The 24,042-nt window shown below is 36.5% G+C and overlaps 1 protein-coding gene across 1 annotated transcript in view; it reads left to right on the forward strand.

Annotated features, from left to right (window-relative positions):
- Positions 1-24,042, forward strand: part of MYT1L (myelin transcription factor 1 like) — a 301,089-nt gene that overhangs the window by 70,400 nt on the left and 206,647 nt on the right. The window contains exon 5 of the mRNA XM_072634320.1: positions 15,404-15,756. Coding sequence (XP_072490421.1) covers positions 15,404-15,756 — 353 coding nt within the window. The remainder of the gene's footprint in view (positions 1-15,403; positions 15,757-24,042) is intronic.

A 24,042-nucleotide genomic window follows, 5' to 3' on the forward strand; every position in this document is an offset into this window, starting at 1 on the left:
AAGGGCATGATAGAAACAGTGCTTTGGAGATGAGTCAAGAGGGCAGCCTTAAGGGTAGGAAGTTATAAAGATATCTATCAGGTTCTCCATCAAAAGGTCTTGCAATTTAGTAGAAGCGATAAGTCATTAATGCAAATAACTACACAAAATAGAATGTGATCAATACTTAAGAAAAAAAATGACTGGCTTTGTCTCAAATATTAAAGTAAATCAGTGGAACCAAGCCTTCTGAATTCTATTCCAATTAAGGAAGTCAATTATTTTTACTTAAAAATTTTTACTCAAAAATGTCAAAAGTTTGTGATTTTGTTAATATGGGTTCCTGTGTCCAGTAGCAAATATTAAAAACTCTCTACAACAGGGCCTCCTAATGTGAAGGCTGGAAACTAAATATATGTATGTATGTGTATGTATATAATACATGCATATCCATATATACATACATACACATTTACATGTATGTTTATTGTATATAATACATGTGCATATCATTTATATATCATTGATAATGTCAGTTTGTGGTTTTCTAAGTCAACATGTGGCCTGCAGAGGTCTGTTTCTATTTGAGTTTGATACTGTTGCTCTATATCACACCCAAATTAGTCGAGTCATTCTCTGTAAACAACATTCTACCTCCTACCTTTGCACGGACATTCCCCATGCCTGGAATACCCTGTTTTCTCACCTCTATCTCTCAGGTTCTCTAACTCCTTTAAGACTCAACTCAACACAACTGAATATCACAGTTATAAATACTATCCCACCCCTAATTACTTTGTAATGATTTACCAATGTGAATGTTGTTCCCCTTACACTCCCCCAGTTTAGTACAATGTAAGTTCCTTGAGGTTAGAAAATGGCTTTTTGCCTTTCACGGAGCTCTGGACATTTAATAAATGTTTGCTGAATTGAAAAACACCAGTTCATGTCCACACCATGATGAAATAGTGATGGAGGTTTTTATTTAAACACGGAATATGAGCTCAAAAAGCCCTGTGCCCTTAAGAATCTCATAATCTAGTTTTGGAAATAAAACTCAGGTCCTCTCATGTCACTGCCCATTCCACTATACTGCAATGCCTGGATTGCCTATGTCTTCAAAATTAGATGTAATTTAGAAGACAGCTTTGTAGTCATGGGAAATTGGCACTCTCTCAGATATCTGGTGCTCTCTCAGTTATCTGGTACTCTCCATTTGCTCAGGCTAGAACAACTATTATAATTTCTTGGCTTTTCTTAATAATTTTGCCTTTCCAAAGGCAGGAAAAAATTCTACTCTGGAACTAATAAATCTCATCTGAAAGGAAGAACTGATTACTGAGTGTATGGAAACCTTGGAGAGGTCAGCCCATTTCAGAACTTGTGAGAGAGGAAAGGGAAAGCTGTCAAAGTCTGACATGGACTTGCAATTTCAGGAGAACAGATTTCCAAAAGTTCAGAGGGATGACAAGGCAGGTTTCACAGTGTAAAACTCTACAAGGAAAATGAACCCAAGAGGGATAGAAAACATTAACAAATGATATTCAGAAGATGTAAAGTTTCTTATTCTTACGAGAATTCTAATGAGAAAGTAGAACTGTTTAAAGAGACCAATGTAAAATACATGGTGGATTTTTTCATCAATTTAGTATTTTTTTTCATTTTTACTTATATATTTTGCCTTTTTACTTATATCTTTACTATACTTTCTATACTTTTGTCTTTTGTCATTTTGATTACAGTCTCCACGTAGCCAACGGTTGTAATGAATAATGAAAAAGAAAAGAAAAACAGTTCAGTAAAATTAACTAATACATCCACCAAATTTGACAGTATATACAATAGTTTACATTTATAATCTCTCAGTTCTGGGGGAAAAAAGGAAGGAAAGTTTATTTCCTCAGGAACAAGCTTGGTCATTATAATTATACAACATTCAATTTCATTGTCTTCTGGTTTGTTTTTGTTGTTTGTACTTTTTGTTTTGAGGGGTTGGATTTTGTTTTGTTTTTTGCTATTTACACAGTTATAATCATTACGTACAGTTGTCTCTTGACATTCACAAGGGTTAGGGGCATAAGGCCTCAAATAACTTTAGACTCTACTTCAAGTCTTTATTTTTAATAACTCTGATGATATTTATTTAACACAAAAAAAACAAAACAACACACTGCACCCGTATGACTGTATAGACATTCCTCAACATTCTGGGATTTCACATTCACAGTTTTGGTTATTTAGGACTTGGCCTTCAATAACTAAATGGGAATTTTGGGAGATTTTTGGTGTACAGCAGAAAATCACAGACAACACGTACACAACACACACACACACACACACACACGTGTGTTAAGAAAACTAAAAAAATAGTGTTATAAATGTACAAAATACTGTATATTATTCATCTATTTTATCACTTACTACCATAAGTATGTACAGTTATTATAAATAGTTAAATTTTGTTAAACATTTGTGTGCTAAGAATTATGGGGCCTTCTCTTTAGAAATACCTCCTCTCTACCAGCCAGACTCAGTCACCTGATTGTCACCTAGTGAGATCAGTTGTGTCACCTGATTATCACCTAGTGAGATCAGTTGTGTTTTGGCCCTTTCATAGGTAAGAGAAATCCATGAAACTCTTACTGAAGCTACACTAGCGATTATTAAGACTCTATACTTTTTAAGACACTACTCTCTCTTGCATAGAAATTTTAAATTTTTTGGTATACCTCTCAAAATCAGTGTATTTTTCTACTTGTTTTATATGTTTAATATGATCAAAACTATTTTGAAAAAACACGAAGGTTTGGGATGGAACCAATTTGGAATTCACAGTTTTTCATATACTTGTGGGGGTTCTGTGCCCCTAACCCACAAGAATGTCAAGGGATGACATTATATTCTTTTCATGACTGGTTATTTTGTTCTTTATAATTTATGTTTTCCCATGCTTCTCTAAATTCTTCATACTCACTATTTTTTAAGGAACAGTAATATACCACTACGTTCATTTGCCACAATTTGGTTAGCCATGAACCAAATGATGGGCATCTATCTTATTTCCATTTCTTTGCTAAAAAATGCTACTGTAACTATATTAGTGTATATGGGACCTTTCTTCCTCTAGCCTCCTTGGGGTATATTCTTAGTAGTAGGATCTCTGGGTGAAAGGGAATGAACTTTAGTCATTGTCAGTGACATTCCAAACTACTTTTCAAAATGGTTAGACCTCAATTTAGATTTTTTTTAAAGACATGTACAGAGGATAGAAGCAAGAGCAGGTAATGGAGGATCAATCAACAAGGATGAATACAAAAAAATATGGCAAGATCCTGCAAGGGTAGTGTCAGGAGAGCTAACATTCAGAATGGCAAGTAATGGTAAAGAAAGCCAGAGAGTTTTGCTTTGTTTTGTTTTCTTTCTTTTTCTTTTTTTTAGGTTTTTGAATGGAATGATATATGTGCTCATGGAGATAAGCAAAGCTAAATTAACTCTAATTTCATTTCTATTTTCTCTTCCAAGGTGAATAATCTTTCGATGGAAATGAACATAACAAAAATGGTTAGTAGGGAATTGAAATGCAAGATAAGTAGGGAGATAGTAAGAAAGCACCTAAATGCCTTTGATGTAAAAAGCAGCAATGGAACAATTAGCAAATCTGCAGATGATGTAAAACTAGGGTAGTTTTAAATCTGTAGCCAAAAAAGTTATTGACTAGAAAGGCTAGAAAGTTGAACCAAGTCTAGTCATTCAAACTTTTAAAGAAGTAAATGTAGAATCTTAATTTGGGTTCAAAAATCAGTTTAAGTGCAAGATTAGGGTAGTAGGGCATGTCTTTATAGAATCATAGATTTAGAACTGAAAGAGATTTTAGAGATGGTCCATATGGCAGTAAACTCTGCTATGCCATGGTGCCTCATAAATCTAAAATTCTATTTTTTTGTGGTTTTGGGTTATTTTTCAATCATGTCCAATTCTTCATGGCCCTATTTGGGGTTTTCTTGACAAAGATACATATCATAGTGGTTTGCCATTTCCTTCTCCAGCTCATATTTTACAGATGAGGAAACTGAGGCAAACAGGGTTAAGTAACATAGCTAGTAAGTGTGTGAGGTCACATTTGAACTCGGGAAGATGAATCTTCCTGATTCCAGGCCTGACATTCTATCCACTGCACCCCTTAGCTGCCCCTGAATAAGAATACCTGAATTCAAATTATTTACTTATTGGCTATGTGACTTTAAGTAAGTTACATCTCATCTCCAGGCCTCAGTTTCCTCCTCTTTGATATAAAGAAATTGGTCTGTATTAACTCACAATCTAGAGGTTGTAGAATTTTGTTGTGGGACTTATAAATCCATATGTAAATCTGTAAATAAAAATTTGCCTTCTATAGGAGGAATGATATCTCTTTATGTGTATGTATTTTCAAATGTATCCAGATGATGTGGTGATTAACAATATATATAAATCTGTACAAAATCTTTACTGAAAGAATGATATCTAGCACTTTAAGGAACAACCTTGTGTGTTAGATGCTCTTACTATCCCCATTTTATAGAAAACAAAACTAAGGCAAGAGGCTTTCCTAGCATCATGTTTGTGATAAGGGTTTGAATTCAGGTCTTCCTGACTTTAAATGTAATATTCTCTTCACTGTATAATCTCCTAATTTTTTGTTACATATTTTTTTCAATCAAAGAATTTTAATCAACAAACATTTATGAAGTACCTACTCTATCAACTATAGTAGGTGCTGAGATTAAGACAATGAAGCATTACATACCATCAAAGAGTTTATATTCTATTGGGGGAAAAAAATATGTGCATAAATAAGTAAATTAAAAAAAAAAAACAGGGAGAAGGAGTAGATCTGTGGTTTGTTGGTATAGGGAACTCCCAAGAGAGGAAAGTAATTCTCTCTACCAATGCAAGTTGGCACCTCTGTGACTAATAAAGCTGAGATGCTTAGGACCCTGAAAGGTTAAGTGGAATTTCTAGTGTTACACAGATAGTATGTATCCAAGGCAAGACTTGATCCAAGTCTTCTGAGTTGTGAGGCCAGCTCTCTATCCACTACACCACAAAGTAATTTTGCAGAGGAAAGCTGGAAATATCAGGAAAAGCTTCATTGAGAAGGGAGAACTTGAAATAATAAATACTAATACTAATAAAGCAGCCTCTTTCACATGAGCATTCCAGAAATTGCCTGATGTTATAAAAGGATCTTTAAATTAAAATATATATGTATATATTTTATTCCATATATACATATATGGAAACTACTGGATTAGATAATCTCTAAAATTCCTTGCATCTCTAAATACTATGATTCCAGTCCTGTAACAATATTTGTATTATTTTTTAAATTATATATATAACACCATGGAGCTTTTACGAAGAGGAATAATTAATTCAAAAGACAATCACAAATATACAAACACTCCTTCCAACAAGTAGAAGGTGTAGTCCTAATTCCTCTTCCCTCTTACAGTACGTCAGTCTCAGGGAATGGAAAGGGATTGGCTTCATATTTCAGTTCGGTTCTCTTAACAGTCTCATTCTGAGTCTACCCTCTCTCCACCCTAACCCATCCCAGGGGCTCAAGTCCCCAGCACCCTGCCTTCTCAGGGTTTTCCTACGGCTGGGCTGACTGCTGAAATCACAGCTTGGATGCCTAGTCCTCTGGGAATGACTTCTGGGACCTGAAACAGAGGACACGTAACACAAAACAGGAACAAATACCCTAAGGCCCATTTCTTGGAGCTGAGATAAAATAGAAAGACCAGGCGAAAGTCAAGTTCCTTCCTCTCTTTCCTCAGTTCATGGCATCCAGGCTGGGCACTGGGTGCTGGGAACAGTAGCGAGGAGCATAGCAGAAGGATGGGAGAAAAGAGGACAAACACTTTTAAAGACACAGACAGCCAGTCGTGGAGGCTACACCTCCATCCACATGGTAGGGACACAGTGGGCTACATGTCAGGCAAATTGTGCGTGTTCAAAGCCAAGTTACATGTGTACATATTACTTAATGTTATTTACTGTATGAATGTTACTTAACTAACATGATAATATGTTTTATTTCAGTTAGGATCATATTAATTGACTTTCTTTTCAAATGTCCTTTCCCTAAATATATCAATATATTCCATTTGTCTGCTATGATCCATCTCTTGGTGTCTGGCTGGTCTCCCCTCTATCTCTACATTGCTGATAGGACAGAAATAGGATTGATCTCACAGTTGTAAGGCTGAGTAATAGGATTTAAGAGGGCAATGGAAAGTAGAAATAGTAGAAATGTTGTGGTCTTTCTAAGTCATGACTACACAAAAACAAAGCTATGAGTCTTTACCAGACCTCTTATTTGAAACTCAACTGGATGCACCATTATCTATAATGTTTAACATTGAGGATTATCCTCAAGCTGTTGCTATGCGTTTCCTTAGCTTTCTGTGGAACTGGAATTGTCACAGGTTTGTGATTTGTGTCAAAGATTTTTTTTTTTTTTTACAATTTAGAAAGATTTCTAAGGATTGGAAACCAGCTGCCTGACAGAATCAGGATGCTATGGCAGCCGTGGTGCAGGCCTGGTGCTGGCAGTCAGCAGCTGCTGAAATCACTGCAAGGTTGGAGAAGGAATGAGATTAACACCCCACTGAAGTCAGTGCTCTTGCTGTGACATGCAGTAACCTCTCTGCAGGTTTGCTGCCCCCCTTTGGGGGTGGGGAGAACAGGAAACATGTTTCACAGTATTCAGATTTATATGAATCCATGCTCCCACGTCACATATGAGGACTTTGAAACATTTCAAGCTACCAAGTCTCATAGAACAGGAAACATGCTCAGATTTTAGTAGGCTCTCTAGACTACATGTCAGCTTAAATACTGCAGGTAGAATCTGGTGAAGTCCTTTTTTTGGCTTGAATTTTGTTGCTACATTAAAAATAGATACCAGAGGCTGGCACTAAATAATTATAGATTAAATACAGAAGTAGCATAAGGGAATTCTGCCACCATTGGGTGCCAGTTTTATTTACATTTTACATCAATAGATTTAGCAAGAAATATGGGCATCAGGGCACGGGAACTGTATGAGATTCTGGAATGGGAATGCCAGTTTACTCCCAACTGTTGATAAATTGGATTCAGGGCAGGAGTCTGGAAAGTGCATTGTGATTTGTCAAGTGATTTTGGGGGTAACGTGGGACAGCAAGGAAAATAAAAGGTAACGAAGTAGAATTGGAAAGAGTGCAAAAGTATTTTGAAAGCTTTACTCATCAGGAAAAACCAGCAGCAAGAAGTAAATGAGTTCATAGTCATCAATCAAATAATGTTGGCACAGAAAGGGACTTAACAGATTATTTGGCCCATCTCTTTCATTTTTCAGATGGGGAAGCAGGGGCCCAGAAGATAGAAATAACTTGCCCAAGGTCACACAGAAAAATCAGTGACAAAGCAAGGTTCTAAACTAATTCTACCAATTTTTAATGCAATGAGCTTTCCTATTCACCAGTGGTCCTCAATTTTTTGACAATGAGAATTGTTTTTTTAAATGTCAAAATTTTTGGGACCTTACCATGAAAGTGACTGTGTCATTAGTATCTATTAGCTGATAAAATACATAACAGCAAAAAGCTACTATGAATTCAGTAGTAATTCTAAATAAGCATAAATTTCATTAATAATTGCAACTAAATATATTTGAAAAATAAGAATACATGATATATTTAATCCACAAAATGCATTACTATGTAAGCTTGCTTACTTACATTAGACATGCTTCATTTTGTGGGTGCTAAAGTGTATTGACGATAATTTGGAATGTACATAATGAATTTATAGATAGTACTATATGAACTACAAGCTTAGTCCATGGTCACATACACCATGTTTACACTAAGTCGAGAGAGAGAGAGAGAGAGAGAGAGAGAGAGAGAGAGAGAGAGAGAGAGAGAGAGGGTGAGTGGGGAGGGGGTATTGTCTTGCAGTGAATTTGTAACCAGGAAGATTTGGGTTCAAGTTTTCCCTCTTACATACATGGCTATGTAATCTGGGTAAATCACTTTGCTTCTCAGTTCTCTAGGCTATTCATTTAAGTTGCAAAGGTACTGGCCTACATTCGGAGAGGAAGTTTCCTCACCTGGGAGTCCCCCACATTGATTAAGCACAGGTCCAGCCCCTAACCCTATCTCTCTCTTCAGTTCATCCCCAAAGAAACTATGATATCAAAACCAGAAATATTGCTTTAAGGAGGCACTATTGCTAGATCAAATGAGTACTGACTGGCCTAGGATTTGGTAGACTTCAGCTCCACCATTGCACTGTCTAGCGGTATGACTGTGAGTACATCATCTCTCTTGAACTCAGTTTTCTCTGTTGTAAAATAAGAGTAAGACAAAGGATTGAACCTCCAATGTCTTTTCTACTTCTACATGTTTATATCTCCATGAGATCGATTTTTCTCCTCAAATTGAAAATAGCCCTAAGGTATATACTTGTACAAATAAATATATTTTAATATCCTAATTAAAGAAACCAAAAGTAGTGTAAGTTATATAGCTATTGAACTCATAAAATCATGGAGATGAAAGGGCCCTTTACAATCATCTAATTCAACTCCTTCATTTTATAGATGACAAATTGAGGCCCAGAAAGGTATAGTCACTTGTGCAAAGTTAAATTGCTACTGAATGACTGAGTCTAGGTTTCTTTGTTAGGTTATGAAGTTCATGAAAGTAAATGATCCCACAATGAAGGAATTGCAAGGGAAGAGGGGGGGTTATTAAATCCAATAAAAGTATTCCTATAATACTTTGTAATTCTAAATTAGTTTTGAGTAAAAGAGGCAGAAACCCAAAGGGCTTTTGCTTCTCTCATTGTCCTGGAGGTGAAAGTAGAAGAGGAAGCATCATAGGATTGTAGCTACAGAGCCAAATGATAATCTGGAGTTCAGCCATTTGATTTTACAAATAAGGAAACTAAGACCCAGGTCTGAGCAGGAGCTATGGGAAGATGCTATTTTTTTATGTCTATTTTTTCATTTTTTTCAATTTACTTATTTATTTTTAGTTTTCAACACTCATTTCCACAAGATTTTGAGTTTCAGATGTTTTCCCCATCTCTCCCCTTCCCCCACCCCAAAACACCATACATTCTGATTACCCCTTCTCCCAATCTACCCTTCCTTCTATCACACCCCTCCCTTCCTTTATCCCCATCTTCTCTCTTTTCTTGTAGGGCAAGATAGATTTCTATACCCCATTACCTGTATTTCTTATTTTCCAGTTACATGCAAAATACTTCTCAACATTCATTCCTAAAACCTTGAGTTCCAACTTCCCTCCCTTCCTCCCTCCCCACCCATCCCCACTGAAAAGGCAAGCAATTCAAAACAGGCTATATGTATGTAGTTTTGCTAAAGACTTCCATAATAGTCATTGTGAAAGACTAACTATATTTCCCTCCATCCTATCCTGCCCCCCCATTTATTCTATTCTCTCTTTTTGACCGTATCCCACCCCAAAAAGTGTTTACTTCTAATTATCTCCTTCCTCTTATTTGCCCTCCTATCATCCCCCCTCACACTCCACTTATCCCCTTCTCCCTTACTTTCCTGTAGCGTAAAATAGATTTTCATACCAAATTGAGTGTGTCTGTTATTCCCTCCTTAAGCCAAATGTGATGAGAGTAAACTTTACTTTTTCCCTCTCACCTCCCCCTTTTCCCCTCCATTGAAAAAGCTTTTTTCTTGCTTTTTTTATGAGAGATAATTTGCCCCATTCCATTTCTCCCTTTCTCCCCCCAATATATTCCTCTCTCAACCCTTAATTTTATTTTTTTAGATATTATCCTTTCCTATTCAACTCATTCTGTGCCCTGTCTACATATGTGTGTGTGTATAATCCCTCCAACTACCAAAATACTGAGAAAAGTTTCAAGAGTTACAAATTTTATCTTTACATGTAGGAATGTAAACAGTTCACCTTTAGCAAGTCCCTTATGATTTCTCTTTCCTGTTTACCTTTTCATGCTTCTCTTGATTCTTGTGTTTGAAAGTCAAATTTTCTATTCAGGTCTGGTCTTTTCTTCAAGAATGCTTGAAAGTCCTCTATTTCATTGAATGATCATTTTTTCCTTCGAAGTATTTGCTGGGTAGCTGATTCTGGGTTTTAATCAGTATAATTCCCTCTTTGACTTCTGGAATATCATATTCCAAGTCCTTCAACCACTTAATGTAGAAGCTACCAGATCCTGTGTTATCCTGATTGTATTTCCACAATACTCACATTGTTTCTTTTTGACTGCTTGCAATATTTTCTCCTTGACCTGGGAACTCTGGAATTTGGCTACAATAGTCCTAGGAGTTTTTCTTTTTGGATCTTTTTCAGGAGGTGTTTGGTGAATTCTTTCAATATTTATTTTACCCTCTGGTTCCAGAATATCAGAGCACTTTTCCTTGATAATTTCAAGAAAGATAATGTCTAGGCTCTTTTTTTTTTTGATCATAGCTTTCAGGTAGTCCCATAATTTTTAAATTGTCTCTCCTGGATCTATTTTCTAGGTTAATTGTTTTTCCACTGAGATATTTCACAGTCTTCCATTTTTTCATTCTTTTGGTTTTGTTTTATAATTTCTTGGTTTTTCATAAAGTCATTAGCTTTCATCTGCTCCATTCTAATTTTTAAAGAACTATTTTCTTCAGTGAGCTTTTGAACCTCCTTTTCCATTTGGCTAATTCTGCTTTTTAAAGCATTCTTCTCATTGGCTTTTGGGGCCTCTTTTGCCATTTGGGTTAGTCTATTTTTAAAGGTGTTAATTTCTTCAGCATTTTTTTGGGTGTCCTTTAACAAGCTAGTGAGTTGTTTTTCATGATTTCTTACATCGTTCTCATTTCTGTTCCCAAGTTTTCCTCCACCTCTCTTACTTGATTTTCAAAATCCTTTTGGAGCTCTTCCATGGCCTGAGACCACAGCATATTTATTTTGGAGGTTTTAGATGCAGAAGCCTTGACTTTTAGGTCTTCCTCTGATGGTATGCATTGTTCTTCCTTATCTGAAAGGATAGAAGAAAATACCTGCTCACCAAGAAAGTAACCTTCTATTGTCTTAATTTTTTCCCCCTTTTTGGACATTTTCCCAGCCAGTTACTTGACTTCTGAGTTCTTTGTCAAGAGGAGGGTATACCTTGGAGACCTATAAGTTCTTAGTTCCTCCAAGGTGGCATGATCACGGGAGAGGAGTTTACTCCTCTCCTGACCTGCACTCTGATCTGGGAGCAACTACAAGCACTCTTTTCTGCCCAGGATCTGCCAGTAGAATTCCCTCTCTGCAACTGCCTCTAGCTCTACCATGCCAGCCAGCACTCCTCCTCACCCCAGGGCTGCCAATCAGCGCTGAGATCCAGGTCAGCAGCTCAATTCCCCCAGGGTCTTTAGACCAGGGCTCCAACAATGGAAGCTGCTGCTACCTGGAGCCAGGGCTATCCTGGTGAAAGCACTTTCTCACTGACCTTTGAAGCTGCCTTTGGTGTTTGTGGGCTGAGGAATCTGGAAACTGCAGCTACTGCCAGTGGCACCTTGAAGCTGGCTCCTGTCTTGTCCCTGCTGCATGGCCAATGCCAGGCTGCACTCCACTCCATATGCAATGTGATAGACCTTTCCTGTTGGCCTTCCCAGGGTGCCTTGGGCTGGAAATCTCTCACTCTGTCGCTTTGTGTGACAGAGTGCTGCTCTAGAATTTGTTTAGAGTCATTTTTTTACAGGGCTGTAGGTGGAGAGCTTCTAGAGGTGCATCCTTCTACTCTGCCATCTTGGCTCGCTCCCCTCCCCCCCACAATGGGAAGATACTAAAGGAAAATTGCCTGAGGCACTCACCCTTGGAGCAACAATGTTCTTTCTTGGCCCTCAGGTCTATAAGTGGGGCATACTTCAGTCATCTGTCCTTGAAAGAATCCATAAAAAGAGTCAGATTTCAAACCATTTTCTTTGGAATTTAGGAAGACAGGGTAGCCATAATTTGGTGGACAGTGTTAGACTTGGAACCAGGAAGACTTGAGTTCAAATCCTGCCTCTGACACTAATTGTGTGACCCTGTGCAGGTGGCTTAATCACTCTGCATCTCAGTTTCCACATCTATAAAATTAGGAATTTGAACTAGATGGTCTCTAACATCCCTTCCTCCATAATCCTATGATCTTATGGAAAAGGCAACTTGACCTTCAAAATTAGAGACACTGGAAGAACACATAAATGACTGGGTGGTTACATAGAGGACTAGGAGGAGAGTGGAGAAAAACATAAAATTGTCAGGGTTAGAGTAAGAAACAGAAACCAGGGATTTTCATTTCTAGAACTGTCTATGCTAGAAATGGTAAGTTATGGTATTTCCCCATTGCCATTTGAAAAAAGAAACTGAATTACATCCCCAAATGGGTTTAGATTATTGGACTGTTTACTTCCAAGTACCCCAGATTAATATTGTAAATATATACTAGTTCATAAGCTCAGTTTGAATCTCCTAGTGAAGAGAAATATTGATACTGCTTATAAACACCACATTGATGTGTTTGTGTTTGTATGTGTGTGTGTGTGTTAGGGAGATGTGCAAGTAAAAGGAAGAATGGGACAGAAAAGGTATAAGATATCCTTACTGTTATTATAAGTTAATATTGAACACACACAAAATCAGTGTCAAAATAAGTTCACTTTAGAATATAATCTCCTGGAATGTCTCTGTTGGAAACAAGAACTAAATGTTTGGATCAGAGAGCTTTCCATTTGGGAGATTTTCTACTATCAGGTGGCCAAAAGCTGCTGAGTTGACTTGGGTTTTACTAGCTCCTCTCCTCCCCTCTCCTCCCCTCCCCTCCCCTCCCCTCCCCTCCCCTCTCCTCTCCTTTCCTGTCTCAAAACCTTAAACCTACTGTACTCTGAAACTGGGATTCCAATGAGCCCCTGCCTAAGGGCTCCTCTGGAGCCCCCTAGCTTTAGAGTGACTATCAATAGTAACTGTTGCTGGTTCCTACCCAGTCTGATGTCTTTCTTGACCTCATTAAAGGGTCCATGCCCTGGCTACTTCCTAAACAGGCCTATTCAATGAATGGGCGTTGCTTTACCTTAAGTGAGTACCTGCAAAGACCTTGGCCTAAAGGGCACAAGGTCTCCCAGTGCATCCTTGGTAATCTCCAGTCATCCTGAGGATTATCAGGTCTCTGGATTCAGATGGCTCTGAAGGAGAAGTGAGGCTGGTGACCTGCACAGCCCTCCCTCACTCAAAATAAAGTCAAATGCAAGTCATGTCATCATTTCTGTGATGGCATGGTCTTCTTCACCAACAAAGGATGAACACACACACACACTCACACACACACACACGAAAACAAACTATCAGGTATCTGTTCTATATACGCTCATGAGACAATCTAGTGAAAAGAATACTGGACTAGCCAAAATCTCAAAGTTCAAATCAGGCCTCTGCCACCTACTAGACCAGCACTGTGATCAAGTCACTTATCCTATCTGGGGTTCACTTTTCCCCACCTAAAAAAACAGCAATAAATGCTATATAATGCATAGGATTTTTGTGAGCATCAGATGGCAACATATGCAAAAATACATTGTAAACTCCAAGTCTCTACAGAAATGTAAGGTGGCATTATCATCATTATAAATCAGATATTTAATTTGCTTTTTTTAATATTACTAATACATTTCCATTATAGGAGGTTGGGGCAGCGATTATTATCATTCATTAATTCATCCATCCATTCATTCATTCATTCATTCATTCATTCTTGAATGGCATACCTAGGTTAGAAAATGCAAAAACCCTATCTACAGAGCTCACAGGATTTCTCTGTGTTTTGTGTTATAAATCACATCTAGGTAGATTTTTGATTGTTGCTTTCATAATGACTAAGGGCTACAATGAGTAGAATTTCTGTTGTAATTCTTGATAGTGAGTAAATTGGGGAGCTAGTATAGGACCATTGAAAGAGTGTTGGATTTGAAGTTAGAAATTTGGGATCAAATGCCTGGGCCTACTAACATATTTTCTATGTCATCTTGCCCTAGCTACTTAACTTATCTGGGACTCAGTTTCCTTATCTATCACTTGAGAGGACTGAACTATGATCATAGTAAATCCCTAAGATAGTTCATGTTGCAGCAGCATCTTAGTTTCCACATTCACTTCTCTGGGCTTTTCTGGATGCCCAGAAAGGCAAGAAATACAATTGCTGATCAGATCAATATTTCTACCATCGGCTAAAGTACCTTGTAGTACTACTATCTCCCTAATGTCAATGCTTTACAGAAAATGAAAAGAAACTTCTCTCAAAAAGGTTTGATCATTCCAAGCCTATGGTGCTCTGTTAACCTGGATTATTTACAAGATTGATATAGTACTATTAATGACAGCAGTAAAGTGAACAGGCATGGGAAAGGATTAGTACATGTTAAGGTTAATAGTGTTACATATGGGTATGTAGTTATAATTGGAACCACAACCATTTGTTCAATGAGTTTATTATGTCTAGTACCTAACTAGTACATTTTTTCAGGTTGTATTTAGGAGGTGAGGAAATAGTCCAGAGCTATTATTTCTTTGTTGTGGGGGTCTCCTAGTATGGAGATTTCCTCCATGAACATAGATCAAGAACTAAGAGGTTAATTTTTTTCTTCTGATAACATAGTGTGCATCAGAGGTAGGACCTGAATTCAAGTCTTCCTGACCCTAAGGACTGCCTTCTTTCCACTATTCTGGGTTGCAAATCACTTTGAACTTAGTACACATTTAATAAATATTAGTTAAATTGAACTGAATTGAGTTTCAGAGGATGTAATAGTATCTATGGTTCATCTAAATCCTCATAATACCAAGTCCTTTCATAATATAATATATAATGTAGGATAAAGCAACATAAGATAGGGTAGGATAATTATAATAAAATATAAAAAAGAATAGAATAATTTCTCAAATTATTTTCTATAGAAATGCTTTAAACATATTAAATCATGACCAACATTCTCATTTCACTGACTTTCCACTAAAATGTGTGCATCATTAATCTTCATAGAATCCTCATGAGTTTATATTATTATGCCCATTTACTGCTTGGAAATCTAAGGCATTATAATTTGGGGACCTATAAGACAGCCAATCAAGGCATAATGCAGAACGAAATTTTAATAGTCATAGGTGAATAAAATCAATATTTCAAAGCATTAAAACTGAAATAGCCATTGCCAGGTTATAGGTTCCTGTGCTATCAGCTCCCTGATGGCACAGAAACCAGTCTGCTGGACACTGGAAAAGATATATATCCAAGTCAGCAATTAATAAGCTTGATTAAATGATATAAGATTTCTATTACTCTGACCATCAAGGGTGGTTTAATAACACACGTCTTTTACTTTCCTAAACAGTGTTTATGGCTGTCCTTTGGCTAAAAAAAGAAAAACACAAGATAAGCAACCCCAAGAACCTGCTCCCAAAAGAAAGCCATTTGTGGTTAAAACCGACAACTCCTCAGTAGATGAATGTTATGAAACAGATGGAACAGAAGAAATGGATGAGAAAGAGGAAGAGGAGGAGGAGGAATACTCTGATGACAATGAGGAGCAAGGGGAAGAGGATGAAGATGATGAAGAGATAGATCGAGAGGAAGAGGAGGAGATTGAAGAAGAGGAAGAAGATGATGAAGAAGGAGAAGATGTGGAGGATGAAGATGAGGAAGAAGAGGAGGAGGAGGAAGAAGAAGAGGAAGAAGAAGAGCATGGTAATCATTAACATATTAATAAAGAACTAGACAGTATTCTGGGTTAAGTTTTCATGATGAACTCTCTGGGTTGATCTTCATGGGACAAGTATTGAGTAATGGAAGTCATGCAGAAAATTCTCTTTCTTCCTTACTATAGGATTCACTCTTTGTGAAATCCCTTTAATCTTTATTTTAAAGACTGACTTAGATATCCTTTAAGACTTTAGACTTCTTTCAGGCAAATAACTGTCCAAGTAGAATGTCAAAAGCTACTGTAGTTTACAGATATGTGTGTTTGCATATATAACATATTGCACATATATGTATATGTGTATAGATACATACATACATATATAATGTGTGTATGTGTATATATATATATATATATATATACATAAAGTGTATTTTAGATTATCATTTCCATAAAGTACTGGAGTTTGGTTTAGCTAGAACATTTACAAGGCAATTTACTTTGTCTTGAATGACCTGACAAATTTGCAAGAGAAATTATTACTTAATATGACCTTGTTATAAAAACGATTTTAATTCATCTATTTGTTTAGGAGTATTTTGGATCTCCATGTAACTGGAAGTATGTTGATGGGTAAAATTTGGGTTTGGGATATTGGTTGCAGAAGCTTCACCATAATGATCTAATCATCAGTCTAGGATGGAAATAGATATTAATGAAATGACAAAGGAATTGATCTAGAAATATTTTGCATCTGTATTTTCAGAATATGATACTGATTTGGTAGGTCCACTTTTCTGTCTAGTGTAAACAAATAATGGCATTTAGGACATTGGAGTTGGAATGTTTTAGGAACAAGATGTGAGTGGTTTGATTTTTCATTCTTTCTCTTAGTGAAAACTAAAAAGGAGTTAGGAACTATATGTGTTGGTCCTTTATTCCTGAAGAGGACCATGACATCAGGGAAATGATGGCATGACTTGCAGTTGACTTTGATTTGAGTGAGGATGGGCTAGGGGTTAGGAACTATTGTACAGAAGGTTTCAGTTTCCTTGTCTGTAAAATGAGCAGGTTGGACTTGATGCTCTCCAAGGTCTCTTCTAATATAAAGAGGAAGGAAGGAAGGAAGGCAGGCTTGAGATTTTTCAGTGATTGTCCTTTCTCATTCCCTTGGAATTTGTCTAGCAGAAATGCCAAAACTCAATGAGAAAGTAGGTTTTTAAAAAATCCACCTCACCCCCATCCCTGGCCTGAAAGCTATTCAAGGGTTTGAATGTTGGAGAGCCAGTTCCCTAACACAAAGCTCTGCTGTTTCCCAGAGCCTGTGGGGAAAGCTTTTCTTAGTTCAGGTAGGTGTGTGGTGGTTGTTTCTAATTCCATAAGGCAAGCATTAAACATTCTAACCATTCCATTTTCAGAAATGATGATAGTTTTACTCCTATGGAGCCTGGTTGGATCACATAAGAAAACTGCTTGAAATGGTTACAGTGGTTTGGGGTCATAATGAAAAATACATATATACACTAAGCAAAATAAATTATTTTCAAAAAATCTTTGGAACTGAGATAAATTCTCCTAGCCAACTAATTCATAGATTTTTATGAAACTGATTTTATAGAATCTAGCAGAGAAGGAGCACAATATATAGTCATATTATAAAACAAGATATGGTCCTAAGCAATATGCGTTGGGTGGGGGTGGTATATTTTTTTTGTAATATGTTAATTATGTTTGGAAAAGGTCCCACAAGAAGGCAAGATTTTTTAACCGAGGTATTAATATTTTCTTTAAAATTATAAAATTACTTTGTTTGGATGGTTTTTGGTCAAGAGGGCCCCATGCCAATAAAAGTGCAAACATCATTTTCATGCTAAAAAATTCCATGATGAAGTCCCATATAATAAAATATTTGGGAAGTTGAAGAGTGTTGCTATTTAGCTTATTATTTCTATATACAAGGTTAGACTTGCTCTTTTGTAGATGGTTGTCATAGCTGATTCAATTCCATAAATTGGCCCTGTCTTCTGATAAAAACTAATATGAAGCATCTCATCTCAAGTTCTAGTCTCTGTGTCTGGAAAGCAGTAGAAATTTTTGTTTTAAAATATGGGAAGCTTATATGGGAGCCAGAGGTTAGTATTAATCACATAAAAGATTTTTTAAAATTGGGACACACCATTGATCAAACATCTAAGACACATCTCCATTTCTCATGTTTATTTTCCCAAATACAACATTTTCTATTTCAGACTGCTTTTTGTGAGCTTTGGCCCACCTAACTTGAATATTCTGAGGACATCTTCTGAATTGCCCAGAAGATTTCCAACCTTATTTTTAGAATTTGACTGCTAGAGGTCCACATAGACTTCTCTGGTTCTGGTTTAACTATTTTGGACATATTTGTTGTGTTAAAAATTCAGTCAAGTAGAACACAAGCTCTGGCAAGTTCGGCTAGCCATTCATGGACTGTGTGTCTTTCATAGAAGAACCAACTTCACATGGAAAAGAATCTGGGGATGAGTAGCTTGAAACTACTCATTCCCAGATTAGCTTCAGGGTACTGGATTTTATAGACATAGCAGTTCACAGAGGCTATCTACCAAAGCATAGAAGGGTTGTGATGTGCCCTGGTGGAGGGGGTATCCATCCACACTGATGGAATTACAGGTCCTTGAGCATGAGCTATTGAACCAGGAATCTCATAGACTTTAGCCTGTGCATAAGAGAACTAAAAGTAAATATATGTGGGGGAGGAAAATCCAATTAGATGAACATAATACATAGAACATAATAGATTACCATAAACAAACAAACAAGAACACTATCCTATTCTTTATTGTATTTCTAATGCTGGGGGTTGGAAAGAAGGCACATTAGAATTTTGCTTAAAAAAAATGTTTTTAGGTAAGATGCAAATACTTATTCAGACTCAATGATTTGGAAGAGATGCTACAAAAACAAATAAACAATTCTGCCAAATGTAAATTTTTTTTAAATCCCCTTCAATGTCCCTCTTCCATATAATAATCATGATATTATTCATTATTATATAACCACCTAGTGTTTATGTGGCACTTTAAGGTTTACAAATTACATATGCTTTCTCATTTGATCCTTAAAACAGTCCTGTGGAAAAGTGCTATTATTTCCCCCATTTTACAGATGAAGAAACTGAGTCTGAGGAAAGTTAAGTGACTTCTCCAGTATCACACAGCCAGTAATTATCTAGGGTCAAGATTTTATTTCAGATCTTACTGACTCCCTAGTCCAGACCTCCATCTACTGAGCCACCTAACAGTATGGTACAGTGAAAAGATTTGAAATCAAAAGACCTGGGTTTGAGTTCCAACTCTAAAACTGACTACTTAATGTAACCTTAGACAAATTAATCGACCTCTGTTTTCTCATCTATAAAGTGAGGGGGTTCGAATAGGTCCCTCCTAGCTCTAAATCTGAATTTTCACATGACTGAACTGCTTTGGAGGAATTATCTCTAACCCCCAAAGGATGGCTCAACAACATAGAAAAGGTTCTAAGACCATTCAGGATCATTACAGACAAATCTTTTCCAAGTCCTTAGCAAACCAGGTAGAAAAGTCAGGTCAGGTTGCCACTTTTAAGATAACCTATCAAATGATTCCCAAACCTCAAGAGACCCCAATCAGTTTAAGACAAAAACTAAAGGTCAATTTTTGGAATGCTCTTTTGTACTCTAGTTATTGCACATCCTCTGGAAGAAGGCAACAAAAACTTGTATGATTTGCAAAACAAACTATGTTTCTCTTTCTGAGAAGAAATCACTTCAGATAACTGATTTCCGAAGGCTATTTTGCAAAGTTTTTCTGTTACAGTGAAAAATCTCCAATGGAGAAACTTCAAAAACAAATGTTTCTGGGCACCATTTAGCCACTATCACAGGAAAACACTCAAGATACTTTATACTCCAGGTATTTAGTAATCACATAGGGTGAGGAGAAGTCAGCCTGAATCTTGTTCAAAGGCTGAATGCTTGATCATTTCACATGACCAGACTCTTAGACATTCATGCTAGTTTACTGAAACAGGACTTTCAAAAGACATCTCTGTCAGTCATTTATTTCTGTTCCCAAATATGCCAAATATTTTACATTTCACACCACTGCTATAACTGGTAATCCTCTCACTAACTTCCTGCTACTCATGGCAACATGGATAACATGAAAACCAAACTTTGCATGTTTTGCTGTTGAAATAGCAGGCCATTGCTCATAAATAGAGAGTGATATTTTAGTCACACACTTGAACAGATCCAACAGCAATCTGCATTTCTGAACTGTATTTTCTGAAAGCATTCCCTGCTCACATATAAAGAATACAAGAGAGAGCTGGACCATGATGTCAGGAAACCTTGAAAATCCCAACGACTCTCATTTTTCTCATTTTGCATTAACAGTGACCTTTATCTTGCCAAGCCTTTCATCAGATTCCTTCTAAAGTTGATCACATCAATATCCTCTAAACAGATGACTCAAATATCAGTCTTAAGATGAAGAACACAAGTGTACTCAGAGAACCAGGAGACACTGTCTATAGAGAAGGAAAGAAAACTGACTACCACCCATACAAATTAAAAGGGGCAAAGGTTGGGGTAGGTTTGAGTGAGGAAATCAGGACAGTGAATTAAATATTTTTCATATTTTTAAAACTATGAACTTAGAGACAATACAATACCTCATCTTTTGGGGCTGTATTAGAAAACACGAAGCACAGCAGTTAATTCCATCTACAACAATTCCACCCATCCGCTTGATCCAGAAATTACATGAGAGTCAAAGGATTTCAGAAAACCAAGAATCCCTAAGCCACCATAATGAGCCATAAGAGGGAAACAGAGGTAATAGTAAATACTTTCCATATATTATGAATTAGTTTTAAGCTGCTATAATCTGCATTTATTCCCATTTTCTGCTTGTCTTAGTATATGAGGAAAAGGTGGTAGTTGTGATTGTTGTTTAATCAATCTGCCCCTAGTCGGGGCCCACATTTATGAAAATTCTCTCATGCTAAAATTAAAATGGCCACTATTTAGTGGTCAAAGATTTTTTTCTAATCATTAACTCCAATTTATACACATCGTGTTTCTTTCTGCCATCTAAATGACACTGTGTCTCTCAATTCTCCTGTGATCTGAAAAACAGAATAAATTGTTACAAAGAATCTAGTGAGTTATAATTCATTTTTATACTTCAGCGCATTAAAAAAGACCAAGGCTTTAAAGTGATCATTAATCTCTGGTCCCTTAATGATAAATTATTAAATTATTACATAGTACAACTTCAAAGGAAAAATCCTTCTTTCTGCAGTTCCCAATAGATATAGTAGAAGTGCTAGAAGGGAGTGAGCACAGAAAGCTACCAGCTGGACTGCAGGAAACTGTCCTCACCCTGCCATGGTTAACACCTGGCTACTTCATGAGTCCTCCTTGGGAAAATGTCATTTTTTAAAAGCTATTTCTTTACTATGGGTTATTTTTTCTTGACTGAACCCTTGAACTATATTACTGAAAATTACTTTGGAGGACAGTTAACCATGTAATTGGATACAATGCAAGACTCTTTCCTTTCTTTTAGGTCTTTTGACAATGCAAATTGAAATGATCCTCGCATATTCACATCTGAGGAAGAAGTGGGTGATTTGAGAGAAAACTAGAATATTTATATGAAGATTTTTCAAATATCTAATATGACTTGTCAGTATTCTAATGCTTTCAGTACACAATAAAAAGCAAGAAGTGTTCTCTAAGTTTGTTTAGCAACATTGGAGTTAGACTTTTGAGGAAAAAAAAATCCTCATTTCTGTCACAAATAGATTAAAACAGGAGCCTCTCACTACCAGCAACCCCATCCCACATTAAGGAAGTTTACACAGAATTTCTTGTACTTTTTTTCATTAACCAAACTTCAGTAGAAAGTATCTGACCTATCACTTTGCACTAAAGTACACTAAAGTAACACTAAAGTACAACTAATAAATAATTTTAAGTTAATGGAATTTCAATCTGCTTTTTCAAAAAGGAATTCAGTAGTGGAAAAAATTCTGGCTTCAGTGAGACCTGGGTTTAAATCCTGATTCTGCTACCTGTTTCCTTTAGATAAGTCACATAAATTATCCGAGCCTTAGTTTCCTCATTTCTCAGAAAATGATGGAGTTTTATTAGGTGATTTCTAAGTTTCCTACTTCTGAATGTCCTATTATAATACTTTAATAAAGCTGTTTTCTAATCAAACAAAATGAAATTTCTGATAACAAAAGCATTCTAAAATTCATAATGAATGAGTTGCCATCTACACTCATTAGCCAAAAGAATTCTAACATCGCATGGAAGTGTCTAAGAAGTGATAAACTTTAGAGAATCAACTTAAGTAACAGATTTCACTCAATCAATAAGCATTTATTAAGTGCCTACAATATTTCAGCTTTGTATTAGGGATACAATGTTCAAAAATACAAAAGCATACCAGTCTCTCCTTTGAAGGACCCTCCCTTCTAGGGCATCTTTATATTTGAGGCCTAATCAAGACACAGGAAACGTTTAGGTTTAAAAAAAATCTAGCAAAATATTTTCCTGGTCTTAGACAGGCATGATAAGGGGAAGTTGGAGAAAGAACAGAAACTTTTGTTTTTCTTTTAAAGAACTTTATTTAGTCTTCAAAGAAGTGTGAATGATTATTAGCTTTAGCTCAAGCCATCTATTCAGAGATGCCCATAGGGGCCTGACTGTTCTTCCTATTTCCTTCTCTGCTGCTCAGCCTTCCTTCTATGTTCTTGTTTTGGTGTCGTCTTTTGGTTCCTGCTTTGTGCCACCAATTCTTTGCAGATCATCTTAACTCTTGTTTGGGGCTGAGGGTTCTGAACGCCCGCTGTTACTGCTGCTCAGCTCTTCTCATTCCTTCTCAGTCCATATCTCACAGATTCTATGTGTCCCGTTGAGAAATCCAAGCTATGACTCAAGTCCACCTAACAACAGCTTCAATGATCATGACAGTCCCAAATCTATCTCAAGGTTGGAATGGAATGATTGTCTCTTTAAACTACAAATCCCGGGGAACCAGTTGGTTTCCAGACTCCTAATATAACAAACCATATAAAATAAATAAAAGGTATTTAGAAGGTAGGGCACTACCCTCCTAGCATAGGAGGGTCTCCTCTAAATACTGCCCTAGGATAACTAGAGGAATCTTTAAAAAGGTGGCGCTTGAGTTGAGACCTAAGGAAAGGGTTCCAAGAGGCAGGCAAGAAGGAAAGCATTGGGTCATAGTCATCAAGCAAAGATGAGCAAATTCTGATACTTTCAGGAAAAAAAAACTCAATATGTTGAGTGTATAGCAATTCAGTACAAGTAAAACTGTGACTACAACTGGAGAAAAAGGTAGAACTATTTATTCTATCATCTGAAGAGTTAACATCTCACTTACCCTATGCGACATCTGGTTTTGACCAGTAAGTTAAGTGTGTGTTGATGTATGTGTCATTTCCACTTAAGAATGAATGACTGAGGAAAAAAAAACTAGCTAATTATTCATTTGTGACAAGGCAGAATTTTTCTAATGAGTTTATTTTGAGATATCATCCCTATATTCCGTGACTTTACATATCCTTCAACACAAAATTCAAAGCTACGTTGAAAATTAAGAACTGTATATTCTTTGAAGAATCACACTTAAAAAAAGCTTTTTAAAAATACAGACAGTATTGAATAGTAGGTAGCTAACCATACTTGGAGTAAAAAAAGGCCTGGTTTCTGGTTCTGACTCTAGGATTATAGTCCTGACTCTAGAGTTAGCCTATTTAAAGTTAAGTTACTTAACTTCACAGTTCCCGATGATGTTCTCTGAGACTAAAAGTTGCAAAAAAAATTTTTTTAATTTAGATTTGCATTGGTAGAAGGGGTCCTCTCATTGGGAGTTCCTTATATCAATTGGTAAACATTGATTTAAGTGTCTACTATGTGCCAGACACTGTACTAAGAATTGGAGATTCAAAAAGACACCCCATGTCCTTAAGAAGCTTACAATCTTATGGGCATTTACAATGTAATATCAATGAAGTCATAAATCATAATCATCCATTTTAAAAAGACAGAATGAATGTGTATTTGTTTAGTCTGTGTTTCTAAGGTCTACACTATAGGACTAATCATTGATTGTGTTCTCATCATTTGCTTGTTACCTGTTTTAGAATACAAATTCTAGGCTGATACTGTAGTTTATATTTGAGACCAGGAATTGTAAGACCAAAGTTCTTCAAGTGATACTGCCACTGACTCCAGTGGGCAAGATAGTTAAAGTCTCTGA

Source organism: Notamacropus eugenii, chromosome 1 (assembly GCF_028372415.1).
Source record: "Notamacropus eugenii isolate mMacEug1 chromosome 1, mMacEug1.pri_v2, whole genome shotgun sequence".
Taxonomy (NCBI): Eukaryota; Metazoa; Chordata; class Mammalia; order Diprotodontia; family Macropodidae; genus Notamacropus; species Notamacropus eugenii.